The sequence below is a fragment of the Boleophthalmus pectinirostris genome, unplaced genomic scaffold, assembly GCF_026225935.1.
Source record: "Boleophthalmus pectinirostris isolate CB_2022bp ecotype Guang Dong unplaced genomic scaffold, ASM2622593v1 HiC_scaffold_6, whole genome shotgun sequence".
NCBI lineage: Eukaryota > Metazoa > Chordata > Actinopteri > Gobiiformes > Gobiidae > Boleophthalmus > Boleophthalmus pectinirostris.
Window position 1 is genome coordinate 27138653 of NW_026571447.1, and position 13264 is coordinate 27151916.

Here is a 13264-nt window from a genome sequence, read left to right on the forward strand (position 1 = left end):
TTTTAAAATACTTTTTATTTATTTATTTTTTTTAATATTACTTACATTTTACTTTTGTGTCTATTTTTATGCGTAGATTCATTTAATTACCGAATACTGTAGTTTACTTTTTACGTTTTTATTGACCATTATTTAACTCATCATCATTTCATGACATTGACCTATAATAATGAGGCTTTAATTTTACAAATTTGATATCAGAAGAATTTTTAAATTTTTTTAGTTTACTGAGAATTTGACCAGAAATTTTATCTTGATGCGAGCGGTGTGTTAAAACCAGAATGAATGACTATGGATGAATAATTATAATGACGATGATGATGTAATAAATAAAGCTGACATGAACCAACTGCACACACACACAAAAAAAACACATGACACGTGTCTCTTAACGGCACCTGAATGAAGGCGGGACCAGGTGAGATCACGTGGTCACACAGGTAGGCGCACTACAAAAACGAGGAACGTTCAGCCATTACTTTGCGATGGTGACGGAGGGAGGTTTCACGTAAAACAACACATCGTGAAACACTTGAGTTTGTGAATTTCCCTCTCCGATCAGGGGTCCAAAAGAAGCACTTAGAAGTTATCCATTACGGGTCCCTTCTCCAACCTGTCCGCCGAATCTGTGAAGAGTTTAAGCTTGTTTTAGTTTTTTTTGTTCAAATGACGGCGCAGGTAGATTACCTGGCGGTGGTTTTCACTGCTACATCTGGCACCAGCGGTGAATGGCTCGGTTCTGATGAGAAGGAGACTGTACAGCTTATGTGGCAACTTGTGGATGTCAAGAACAAAAAGGTATGGACTTCTTCTTCCATTTAAAAACTTTATGAGTTGAATATGAAGTGTGGTGCCTAAGTAGAGTAAAACAAAACAGTGAAGTGAAACAATAGCTTACTTTTATATAGCCCCCTATATCATGGTGAGGCCTACAGCTCATGCTTTTGTTATTAAGATGTCATTACTGAGAATCTGTTTTTTGTTACTGTAATAAGGAGTTATTTCATTATTCAGTAATATTCTAGTTCATATTGATGTCTAAAATCTATAGGCTATAGACTTTATTCTATACATAAAGGCTGCATGTTATATCAATTGTATCAGGCTACCACAGGTGTTTGGAGCTATGTGATCTTCTTCTTATTAAACTGTCAACAATTCAAGCTTGTATAACAATTATTACGTAAAAAGACTAAACAGAATTGTTACTACATTCTAATAGCACACTTTATTGTGCAATATCAATGTCAAGTGTAAACCATTATCGTGTCACTTTTCTCTGTAGCTGAAGAGCCTTATAGATGAGTTTCTGAACACTGCTGTTTCAGGCCTGACATGTTTTTTTTTCCCCACTCTCTAAACCAGTTGGGCAAGGTGAATGAGCTGCGCATTAAGCCTGACCTCTCAGACTCAGAGGAAAAGCAGGAGGATGAGGTGGAGGAGAGCACCACAGAGCAACACAACTCTGGGGCAGACTGTGTTACTACTGCAGAAAATCTAGAAACCGCCCTAAATCTGGTAATAACCTTGTAATAATAATAATAATAGGTTGGGTTCATGTGACATCACAATATTCTTGAATCCCTGTAGTTTAAAATTGAGCTGGACAACAGGTCAGAATTTTATGGTGGGAATTTGCTGTTTAACTGTCAGATTGTAGATTTGCTGCCCTGGTTTATGGCTAATATCTTTGTAATTACTGGGCCTGTCCTCATGAAACAAAAACTGGCATAGACTTCTCTGTTAGCATAAATAAACAAAAGTGAAATAATCTTTTCCACAATATTTTCAGAAAGTGAAACTCAAAAGGTGTAAATGTTGTATGATGAAAGTAGTAAGTTTGTGGACTCACTCCCAAATAAGTATTGTCAAGTTTTAAGTTTATTTTAGATATTTCTTTCATAAACTGTAAATCTCCCATAGAGTTATATAAGCTCTTGACTACCATCTGAGATCATGTCAAATCGAAAATGTGAACACAACCTATTGGCTAAACTAGAAACGCTTCCTTTTGATGTTTCATTTCATTAAAATTTTCCCAAATGCTTAATATTCGCAGTTTCATCTCCAACTCACGAATGAGGTGAACAGCGCGGGCACAGGCACGTCGGTGTGTTTGTGTGCGGACGGGCAGCTCCACATCCGTCAAGTGATTCACCCCGAGGCAGCAAGCAAGGTGAGCCGGCTGGGTGGGTACACGCCTCGGAGCTGGGGCGGTGCTGTGAACTGCAGCAAAACCAACCACAAAGAGATATGTCAAATCAGCACTTCACTTATGTATACATTTAGTGCGCTGCTATGAAAATGTACTGATTTGGGTAGGGTAAGGGCTGGGAATCTGAAAGTACAAAAAAACTACAGCTAAAAAAGGCGGTCTTTTCATAGTTACACTTAGAATATAGTTAGAGTTATATAAAACAAGTGACAGGCCAAACTTTTGTCAAAACAATGAGTTAGCATTCCCTCAAGCAACCTATGCATAATGTAAACTTAAATACAATTGTAATAGACCAAAAACTTGATTACAGCTGTTGTTTATCCATTGATGATCATTGTATGCTTGCCCTGTGTTTCATGTTTATTTATTTTTAAGGGACAGTACATATTTATGTTAGGGAGAGGACTGGAAACAATGCAGTTATTCAGGCAGAAATAGATTCTATCTGTAATAATAATTTGGTTGTTCTTGAACTTTTATTACATAAATGATAGTGAATGTTTTGGTTTGAATATTTAGGACATGGACACATGGCTCAGCACATCAACATCAGAAATGTTGTTGGAAATATGTGCCAAACACCCATAGAGATGCATTAGTCATAACAAAAAAAAAGTAAACAAAAGAGTCGTTGAACAACCTGATAAGTTTTCAGGTCACTGGTGGTAAATATATTAATTTACATGGTTGGAATACTTTTCATTGAATGCTATGTTAGTATTTAGCATCTTAAATTGGTCATGGGTTTAAAATTAGGCTAAATGAAAATTCTATGAGGTGTGATGGCCCAATCTGTATAACTTACTCTACCAGTCAAAAGTTTAGACACACCATCTCATGTATTTCATTTTAAGTACTGTCTACACTTGAGATACATGCAGAAGACATCATATATATTTATGAAGTAATATATATGGAATTATATAGCCAAGGAAATGTAAAGTATCATTGCTTTGTCAACAAATATTAATAATCATTATTTAACTTTTTGTTTATTACAGATTCCTTATATCTTGCGTCATATATTTGATGTGTTCCATATGCATCTAAAAAGTAGAAGTAATAAAAATAAAGAAAAAAACTTAAATGAGAGGGATGTGTCCAAACTTTTGATAGGTAGTGTATTTTAAGAAAAAAAGTTAACTTGAGCATTTTCTTTTCCCATCCATCAGTACTAGTACATTCAGTCCAGAAATTTGCCGTGCATTACAGCTGCTGCACGTGTCTTCACTCTCTGTCCTTTGACTGACATCAGAGGAGAGCCAACAATAGTAAAGTTGTTAACAGCCACACTGTTGATTTAACACCACCCATTCACATTTGTTTTTCAGAACATCCTTGTACCTGACTGTTTCTACTCATTCTTTGACATCCGCAAGGAGTTTAAGAAGCATTTTCCTGCCTCGGATCTCAAGGCTTTGAATGTGCAAAACATGGCAGAATGTATCCTTCCTTTTTTAAATTATTATAGCTCTGCAAAACTAGTTGTTGGTGATTTTTACAAATATTTTATTTATTCAATATTTTACCTGATAGGTCAATTGAGAATAACTTTTTATTTACGATGATAATATGGCCACAACATATACAATTATTTATAAAAGTTAACAGATGAAAACATGAGCACTAATTCTGATAAATATTCTCTTGATTGTACACATATGTACATCTGAAGTTTTGGGATTATGCCAGTTACAATAATAATGGGATATTTGTGTAATGTGCTTAAAATGTGTTTCTAAATTTCTAGGTTGATGTTCAAAGTGAAATGAATTGACTGTAAAATTAAGCAGAACACATGCCCTTACTTGGAAGATTGTACTACCACTTTCATTATTTTATATTGTATTCGGTCCTTTTACTAGTGAGAATATTATATATTGTCAAAATTTTGCATTTTTCCAAAACAGCTATTTAAATATATAGCCCACATCTATGCAAGCCTAGGAACAGTTATAATTTGCCTCTTTTTCTTTGATAGCACTTAGACCACACGTAGCATACATCAGTGGTTTATAGGTCACGGGTGTTGGCTGTAGGTTGAGAGGTTTTGAAATGCAAATAAGCACACAATGAAGCACCTTACTATGAGCTCAGTGAAAGAGGGTATGTTTAGTCAACAGAAACACCCCACACGCCCAATCAACCAGGAACTATTGCTCGTGCTTTTACCATTACATTTGGACTGCAAGTTTGATAGCAATGAAATTGAAATTACAATTGAATGGTCACAACTTATTAGCCTGTTTCCACCAGGGATGTCAAAAGTCAATAAATATTCAGATATGAATCAATAGTAAAACTAGTATCGAAGCTAGACACTCATTGTAGTAACAGTAGTAACAATACTGAAAAACAAATTGTGTTTTTTCAAGTACAGTTGCGATTTATGTTAAAAAAGTAGATTTTGTTCAGAGTGCACATTGTAAACAACTCCAGGCACATTAACAGAAAACTGAATTTCAGAACCTGTTTGTAAACGTCTAAACTACAGGTACAACAAGATTTTTCTATATAAAAGCAGAGGATATTCTTGCTATTGAAATTGCAGCCTTTGCAGTTTGATGGCTGTACAGCTCAAACTATGATTTTGAACAGATTGCAGTATATTTTGCACCTTGCAGCAGGTAGTAGATAGATTGTCTGCAGTAAATAATAAAGTCGCCTATGTTTATGGAAAAAGAGAACCACCAACCTTGTAGTTGTTTTCTCAAATGTTTATTTCTCCTGGACAGTGAGCCGAATCTTAAAAATAATAATTTTCACGGGAGTTATTTCTCCCATGTTTTCTGGCGTGTTGGCTTTTCTTCCTTAACCACACTATCCTCAGCTCTTGGTTTACCCAATGAGGTCGCTATTGTGGACCCTGAATCCATTTTGTCCCCTGAAGTAGCAGTCCAACAGGTCCAGACGATGACCAGTATTGTTCTTGCCCTGCTTTCTGAGCCATTTTGTGAGTATTTATTATGAAAATATATACTTTTTTTTCCTCTGCAAAAATGTCATATGTTTTTGTCTCTTATTACAGGCCACATATTTTCAAATCCCGAAAAGGTTAATGATAAGTTTGAATCTGGCACTTGGTGAGTAAATGGCATTGCATATTATTATAGTTTCAATTTTTTTTCTTTTTCAATGTTATTTTAAAATGGATTTATCTATGCAGCAGTAAGATGGAGAAAGTTTCTGACAACACGGTTATCCGCGCCCGAGGGCTGCCATGGCAGTCATCTGATCAGGACATTGCTAGATTTTTTAGAGGCCTTAACATTGCCAAGTATGTTTTGTTGATTAATAATAAATTTAAATAAATATGTAAAGTCAGATATAATAACATCACTCTGTGTACAGGGGAGGAGCTGCCTTGTGTCTGAACGCTCAGGGCAGAAGAAATGGAGAAGCTCTTGTACGTTTTGTGAGTGAAGAACACAGAGATTTGGCTTTGCAGAGACACAAACATCACATGGGCAACAGATACATAGAGGTAACCTGTTTAAAGTCAATACGTTTATTACTTATATATAGCTGTCATAATTCTTAAAATACATTTCTCTTACAGGTTTACAAAGCAACAGGGGATGACTTCTTGAAGATTGCAGGAGGTAAGAATTTTAATATTTTGTTTCTTTTCCTTTTAAAGATTTTGTATACAAACTACATAGCCAAGTGTATTAAAAAGGCATCTGAACTTAATATTTCATTGTTAAAATGTCTTATTTAATTGCCTAACAGATAAGTTAGGACAATGCTGTAATGTCATTATTGTTATTATTTACTTCAGACACCTACTCCTTAAATATATTAGCAGAATAGATGACCTTTAAAAGTAAGTATGAAAGTTTCTAGAAATCTCAGTATGGAGAAATATTTTTACAGTTCAGCAGAAGCGAATGTGAATGTCTGAGCTTTTATACTTAAAGCCCCAGTTTGTAACCTTTAAGTAAAAAAAATATACTAAAATTAAAATGTCCTTACTGTGACTGGGCTTGCATCTCCACAAACCTGGCTCTTATTTGCCCTAGAAAATGGCCACTGGTTTCTTTACCTATAATCTTCCACAGTATGACATAAAATGTATGTATTTTCATGGAATTATGTTCCACCTCCAGAAAGTTAAATACGGTTGCTTTAAGTAAGATCTTTGTTGATTGGTCAGGTTTATGCACCAATATATGCACCACTGTTATTATTTTAACACTTTTTAGTATAATAATAACCTTGGTGTACCTCTTGTTTTAGGGACTTCAAGTGAAGTGGCCATGTTCCTGTCCCGGGATGATCAGATCATCGTGAGGATGCGAGGGCTCCCATTCACCGCGACTCACGAGCAGGTGTTGACCTTCTTCTCACCGGAGGACGGGCTTAAGGAGATGTGTCCCGTGAGCGGAGGGAGGGAGGGCATCCTGTTTGTCCGGTATCCCGATGGACGCCCGACTGGTGATGCTTTTGTTCTGTTCTCCTGTGAGGAGCATGCTCAAAATGCCCTGAAGAAACACAAGGAGATCCTGGGGAGGAGATATATCGAGCTGTTCAAGAGCACAGCAGCAGAAGTCCAGCAGGTACCATACCAGGGGAGCAAAGGGGTACTGTGTGTGCCTGTTGTGTGGAATTGATTAACTTAAATGACTTCCATAACATGAATAAAAAACAGTATGTGTGTGTGTGAAACCCATGAATAATAATAATAATAATAAACTTTAACTGACTTTAAGTAAAGGCAAGAAAACCTAAGCCATCAATCTACAACACTGACTGAACAAAGTTAAAATCATCTGTGTAATTTGTCATGTAGGGTGCACAGTAAAGGAAAGTTGAATTCCAGAACTCTCGATATAAAGGTTGGACTTTTCACTTTTAAAACTTTTGTCCAGTTGTAGTTCAGCAAATTTCTATCCTAGTTGGACTTTTCTGATCTTTTACTTCAAGCATTAGATTATTAGCCTATTCATGATTTCATACACATGCCATTTTGTGGACATTTAAACATTCAAGGGAGATTTTATGTAGAATTGTAAATAGCTATGACAACACAATATTATTTTTCATAATTTTGAAACCCATGACTGGAGCTCCTTTGTTCGGTTTGGTCTCTTCTCACTCATCACCATAAACCTGTTAATGCAAACGCATTAACAGGTTTATGGTCTTGTCTCTGTGCCCACATAGATCCTTTCCTCATGTGTTTTATGTGTGACACCAGCAGGAGCAATGCAGCAATGCAAACACTGGTGTCCTGTTGGCAGTGAGCCAGCTCCAGTCTAACATTACATCACAACAAAACGGAAAAGCCCATGAAGCGATCGCTCCTCTTTTCTGCTTTCTTTCTTTCTTGTTTTTTGTTTTGTTTTGTCACCTGAGCAGCTTAATTTGGATATTTTACCTTTGAGAAGACTAAAATTAGTTTTTATTTTATCTTAATCAGTTGATTAACTTGATATTGTATGTGTCTCTCAGGTGCTAAATCGATATTCTTCAGCTCCTTTGATCCCAGTGGCCCCTGCCCCACTGGTGTCTGTGCTGCCTGCAATGCCTCTCCTGCCCCCTCCTGGCACCCTCAGGGACTGTCTGCGGCTCAGAGGTTTGCCCTACACGGCCAGTATTGACGACATCCTTACTTTTTTGGGCGAGTTCATACACGACATCCGGCCCCATGGCGTTCATATGGTTCTGAACCAACAGGTACGTGAGCAGCACCTGTTTGTCTACTAGTGTCTTTCTTACATCTTAACACATCTATTACGATGTACGATCAGGGCCGTCCATCGGGCGACTGCTTCATCCAGATGACGTCCCCAGAGCGGGCGCTCATGGCGTCTCAGCGGTTGCACAAACATGTGATGACGAGCCAGCGTGGGCAGAACAGTCGATACGTGGAGGTCTTTCCGTGCAGCGCGGAGGAGATGGGGCTGGTGTTGATGGGCGGCTCGCTCTCTCACACACACACACGCACACAGAGGAGTGGGACAGGGCTCAGCCCGCCGCCATGTAAGTCCAGACGTAAGTGCTGCTGGGAGCTGGGGTGCTTCGGGCCTGCAGGGTAGGTGGGTCTCTGCCATCGGGCCAGTGTGGCTGGGTTTCCTTAGAACTTTGGATAATGGGACATTGGTCTATTCCAAATCATTTAGTGTGTTTTGTGAATCATTGGTCAGTTTGCATGTTTTTGACACTGTTAATTCTGGACTCATTCTGATAGAATTAGATTATAAGCATGTTCACTGGCTGTGAAGTCCAATCTTTATTCGTACATTGAGAATCTGAGTGGGTTGGAAAAGTGTAAGCAAACAGCAGTCCCCAACAATAACTCTGAACATGGCTTACAACTCTCCAGTCTTATCAGATTGTATTGGTGTTTGTGGGATTAATGCACCTTAGGTTTGCTCTTATCCTTATCCAATCAGGGGACCTGTGAAAAAGGTGGGCAGAGCGCTGCTGCTTAGAAATAAGCTTAAATTAGAGTAATACAGTAGTAACAAACTATTGCACTTTTGATGTGAAATACACCTGTGTATATGTGTTCTGCAACATGAATGGGCTCAATGTTAAAAACATGTAATCACAAAATATGTTTCCTTAATAGTAATGTTTTTATTTGCATGTTTGCACGTTCTTTCTTTTGAACCCAATCATAAAGTATTTTTAAACTTATAAGCAAACTCAAGAGCTTAAGTTTCTTTCTAAATCTCTTTTAATTTCCAGGTTTGTCTCCACCATCGTACTCATTCGCTGCAGCTCCTCAGGTCCTCACAGCGGAGGCAGCGGCCGCTCTTTACCCTCCCTTTGGTCAAATGCTGCTGGCCCCTCGCCCCCTGCCCCCTGGACATGGTTACTACCCTGCCGCCTCTGCTCAGCTCTACATGAACTACTCTGCCTACTACCCCAGGTAAGCACCATAACTGCCATGTTTGTACAGTCATAATCTCACTCACAATTTCATCAGTTAGTCACTAGATCTTATTTTTATTCAATATAGACTCAATATCATGTTTTCACAGTTTTAAACTAAGTAAAAATAAATAACCTCTCTCAGACAAGTGTAATAGTACATGTCTCAAACTTCTATTTCAATGGGAACGTTTCCTACAAGGGTAGTTAATAACTGAACTCTAGTATCAGAAAAGCCTTGGTAAACAGCACTGACCCCTGTGTCCCTCACACCAACAAAAGCAGGTCAGATTTGATCAACAGCTAACACTGAGCTAAGTCTAATCACAACAAACAGTTTCACAACATAATAACGGACTTTTCTTCAGTCCACCTGGCTCACCCACCACCATCGGCTTCTTCCCCTCCCCCTCGGCCCTGACCTCTCCAGGGGGACTGGTGCGCATGCCAGGCCTGCCCTACCCCACTAATGGAGTCAAAGACATCATTAACGCAGTGCAGGGATACCAGGTAAGAGGCACTTGTTTTGTGTTTAAAATACCTTAAAGTTCCCTGTGTAGGTCAAAAAGTAGCTCTGCAGCTCAGCTCTTTATTCAAATCTTGTTAGGTGGGTGTGTAACTTGTGAGGTGTTCGCCCTGAGGCCGTCAAACCCGTTTGTCCTGTCTCCTCTCCCTCCTTTCCCTCCTCACCCTCCACTCCCTCCTTCCCCTCCTCCTCTCTCTCCCTCCCCTCTCTTGCCTCCTCTCCCCTCTTCTCCCTCCTGTCTCTCTCCCTTCTCTCCCTCGCTCCCCTCCGTCACTGCCTGCTCAGACTTGAATCTGAAGAGCTCAGTCCTTAAGAGTGAAAGTGAGGAAGGCCTGGTCATAAAACAGTGATTATTTAGTGACTTTACAGAGACTAATGAGTTTGTACGTTATCCCCCAGACTAACCTATAACAGTACCAATGACTGTACTGAGTTTACAGAGTTGAAGCATGTATTTGGTTAGCTGTCTGTTGTCTCAGCACATGTTTTGTTGCCCACATCACAGTACTCTGCAGAGGATGCTCTGGTGCACGCACCCGTGCACACTCAGGACCCGTCCAGGACACTTCTTACGCAGCCCAAAGAATGGGTGTGTATTTAAGGTGTCAGAGGCAGGTGGCAGGTAAGGATTGGCTAAGGGTGCTCTCAAGGGACAAACAGTAGATGGAGGTTGCAGCATGCCTTGGGTCTTGCCTGGTTGGTTTTGGAAGGCCTTTCAGTTACTGCACAATTCATAATAGACATTTCTTCACAACTAGCCAGTCCTTACATCTTGGTTATTTTGTTTTTATGGGAAATAAAAGGATTCCCCTGGAGATTCCCCTGGGTGTTGGAGTGTTTGGTGGTTTGGTGACACACAGAGGCAGATCCTGGGCTACATTTTGGGTGATGGGTGTCTCTGACATGACTGAATGCTTTATAGAGCCAACAGTTTCTCTCTGTCCTTCAGAGCCCAGGAGAAGTCTCTGTTCTGAGCAGCAGTCTGATTGGACAGTCCAATGGAGGAGATGCCCCCGTGATGTCCCTCCCCCTGGTGAACAAGCCCGCAGGGCAGTTTTTGGACCTATCCCTGCTGTAGGGACGCACTACGCACACACATAAAGGTCATGTGACAGTCAGTCCAGTTTGTCAAAGACTATTTATGTATTTTAGGTTTTTTAAATAGTCCTTAGAAATTTTATTTATATGTTAAAATTATACTTGTATTTTATACCAAATCACTAAGGCCTTAGCCAAATAGCAATTGTCTTTTATTGCACAGTGTATTTTAAAAGCTTTATAGATTTTTTTTTTACCATGTTAAGACATTGTGATTATTATTGCTGAAACTAGAGAAGAATAATCTTGTAGCAACTGAGCTAACCATTGTCAGTGAACCAAAGTATAAGTGTGAGTGAGTTTGTGAAATGAAAGAGTGAACAACATGCATGAATGCGTAGTTAGACATTTTTATATGTTAATGACATAGCTGTTTGTGTTATATACAGATTTTATACATAACATGTGATTGTATTAAAAGCTTTAGTGCATGAAGTTTAGTTAACCTCTTAAGATGTTTACAGAATGCCAAACGCAATGCACTGCTAATCAAAAAAATACTGATGAAATATTTTAGCAGTATCCTCTTCCTATGTTACACTGTGAGCTTGTCCTAGCATCAGGTTTGACGTTTCACATTCGTTTTACCCAGTTACCTGAACCTGTGCAGCCAAAATAATTGTCCATGCTCAGGGCTTGATGTTGAACTTTTTGCTCACAGGTCACTTCTGTGCAAATAATACCAGACAATTAGTTTTAGAAAATTCAGTAGCTACGATTAACATACATTATTTGTGTATGTATTTAATAAATAACATCATGATTATTTTAAATATCTCTGTGCAAATGTCCAAATTTAGGAAGATAAGACTTTCTATAATTTATCTGTAATATTTTGTGATTCATGTTGCATTGTAAATAGTGGCTTTGCTCCAGATTTTTTGGGGTAAAACATGTAAACATGCTGTTCAGAGCTAAATTATATAAACTTTTTCAGTGTTTGTAATGTATTTGGACTGTTATTATAGTAAAATGGTAAATGCTCACATTTTTTATACAGTGCTTTTCTACCTTCAAGGCACCCAAAGCGCTTTACAACAAGGAACCACTCATACATTCACACACACTTTCACATACACCAGTGTACACTGGGGGCAAGATGGGTTAAGTGTCTTGCCCAAGGACATCACAACAGCGTCCATCTGTGGGAGCTGGAATCACACCAGCCAACCTGTGGGTCAGTGGACAAATGCTCTTACCAATTGAGCTATCACAGTTTTTAATTTCAAAGCCCTAATTCATTCATAATTCAAATGTACTTTATTGATGTTGCATGAAGACAGTTTACCAATCCATGTCTTTAATCCTTTTTACATTTTTCATCACTGATCATAATTAATTACTTTCAAAAACATATTCTTGACTATGCAAAATGAGACAAAAAGTGTTGCTAGCAAAAATCTTCCAGAAACGTCAAGCCCTGTGTATGTGTTCTGTATTGCCAATGTTGTTTTGTCTCTTATTTTGGGGCTAAACCAAAACAGAGGACAGCCCCAGTTCTTGTAACCTAACCTCAAGAGTTACATTCTTAAAGTCGTCTCATGTTATCAGACACCTGCAAAAAGCCAGCGGTGGTTTCACAAACTCAAAACAGGACAACAAAGCTTCGTTCTTTTTTCCTTTCCTACCTTTGCATCATCTGCTTTCACCTCAGGAAAAGAGAGTGATGGAGGGTGGACTGGAGATGGGAGGATGAGAAATTACAGAAAAGTGTTTATGTGAAATTATGAAAGATATGTTCTGTTGTTTTAGACCAAAATCCACCTGCTCAGGATGTCCTGTTGAAACAATAAAAGTGAGATGTCAACTTTACTCCTGTTCTTCTGTTTGTACTGCTTCACAAATACAAAGAGCAAACATGGGCAGAGTCTGTATTGATGGAGAAAGGCAACGGGCAAAACTGTGGGAACTCAGTTACGTTTAGCTGAGTTCCTTCGAAAAAGTACACAGTGTACATAATAATACTAGTAATTCAATTGTGATCTCATTCCTGTAACGATCTACTATTTTTATATTGTCATTTTGATCAGTCATTTTCTGGTTCAGTGGTTACTTTAAAAAACTATGCCACTCGCTGCGGTTACATGCACACTCAAAATGTGATTAACAGATTTTTTTTTGAGTTATAAGATTGTTAAAATGACATGTAAAAAGCAAAATGATATGGTCCCACTGATGACTCACATCATAATTTGTGGTTTGCATGTCATTTAAATAGTCTTTAAAGGTCCACAAATTAGATAATAATTCCATTTTTGCTGTGCATATGAATATAGCCAAGTGTATTTCGTGAACAAATGACACAATAAACTACAGAGAAAATTACAAAAATTACAATCATTACTATCAATTCACTGTCAGTTTAATTTTGCAATGGTTAAAGGTTTGGTTATTTTTCTTTTAGACACTGTGCAGCTGGTATGTCTCTTTATGGGCGCGTTGATCTTGATGACTTGGTTTGGTTCTGATCAGTTCTGGCGTAGTCCATGTTTAGTCACAACTTTACTGTGAACGCACCCAGTAAGTGTCAAAGCATCACG

The 13264-nt window shown here is 38.4% G+C and overlaps 1 protein-coding gene across 5 annotated transcripts; it reads left to right on the plus strand.

The window, feature by feature from the left end:
• Positions 1 to 493: 493 nt before the first annotated feature.
• esrp1 (epithelial splicing regulatory protein 1) lies at positions 494 to 12536 on the plus strand. 5 transcript variants are annotated; one of them, XM_020937399.2, is made up of 16 exons: positions 494 to 798; positions 1366 to 1518; positions 2060 to 2176; positions 3550 to 3661; positions 5049 to 5171; positions 5247 to 5301; positions 5385 to 5495; positions 5570 to 5702; positions 5778 to 5820; positions 6458 to 6777; positions 7673 to 7897; positions 7972 to 8215; positions 8915 to 9098; positions 9469 to 9610; positions 10132 to 10215; positions 10576 to 12536. In XM_020937399.2, the coding sequence occupies exons 1-16, from the start codon at positions 667 to 669 to the stop codon at positions 10702 to 10704; spliced, it is 2307 nt and encodes a 768-aa protein (XP_020793058.1). In that variant the 5' UTR covers positions 494 to 666; the 3' UTR covers positions 10705 to 12536. The 5 variants fall into 5 exon arrangements, with proteins under 5 accessions (XP_020793058.1, XP_020793059.1, XP_020793061.1 ...); XM_020937400.2 differs by having other exon boundaries at positions 7972 to 8203; XM_020937402.2 differs by having other exon boundaries at positions 10132 to 10248; positions 10576 to 10713.
• The last annotated feature ends 728 nt before the right edge of the window (positions 12537 to 13264 follow it).

Bases quoted from the DNA above. Each gene is read 5' to 3' on its own strand.
- esrp1 (XM_020937399.2), top strand. From the start codon at position 667: ATGACGGCGCAGGTAGATTACCTGGCGGTGGTTTTCACTGCTACATCT. The intron at 6,778-7,672 runs GTACCATACCAG...TGTGTCTCTCAG, and splicing joins CAGCAGCAGAAGTCCAGCAG to GTGCTAAATCGATATTCTTC. The intron at 10,216-10,575 runs GTGTGTATTTAA...TCTGTCCTTCAG, and splicing joins TTACGCAGCCCAAAGAATGG to AGCCCAGGAGAAGTCTCTGT.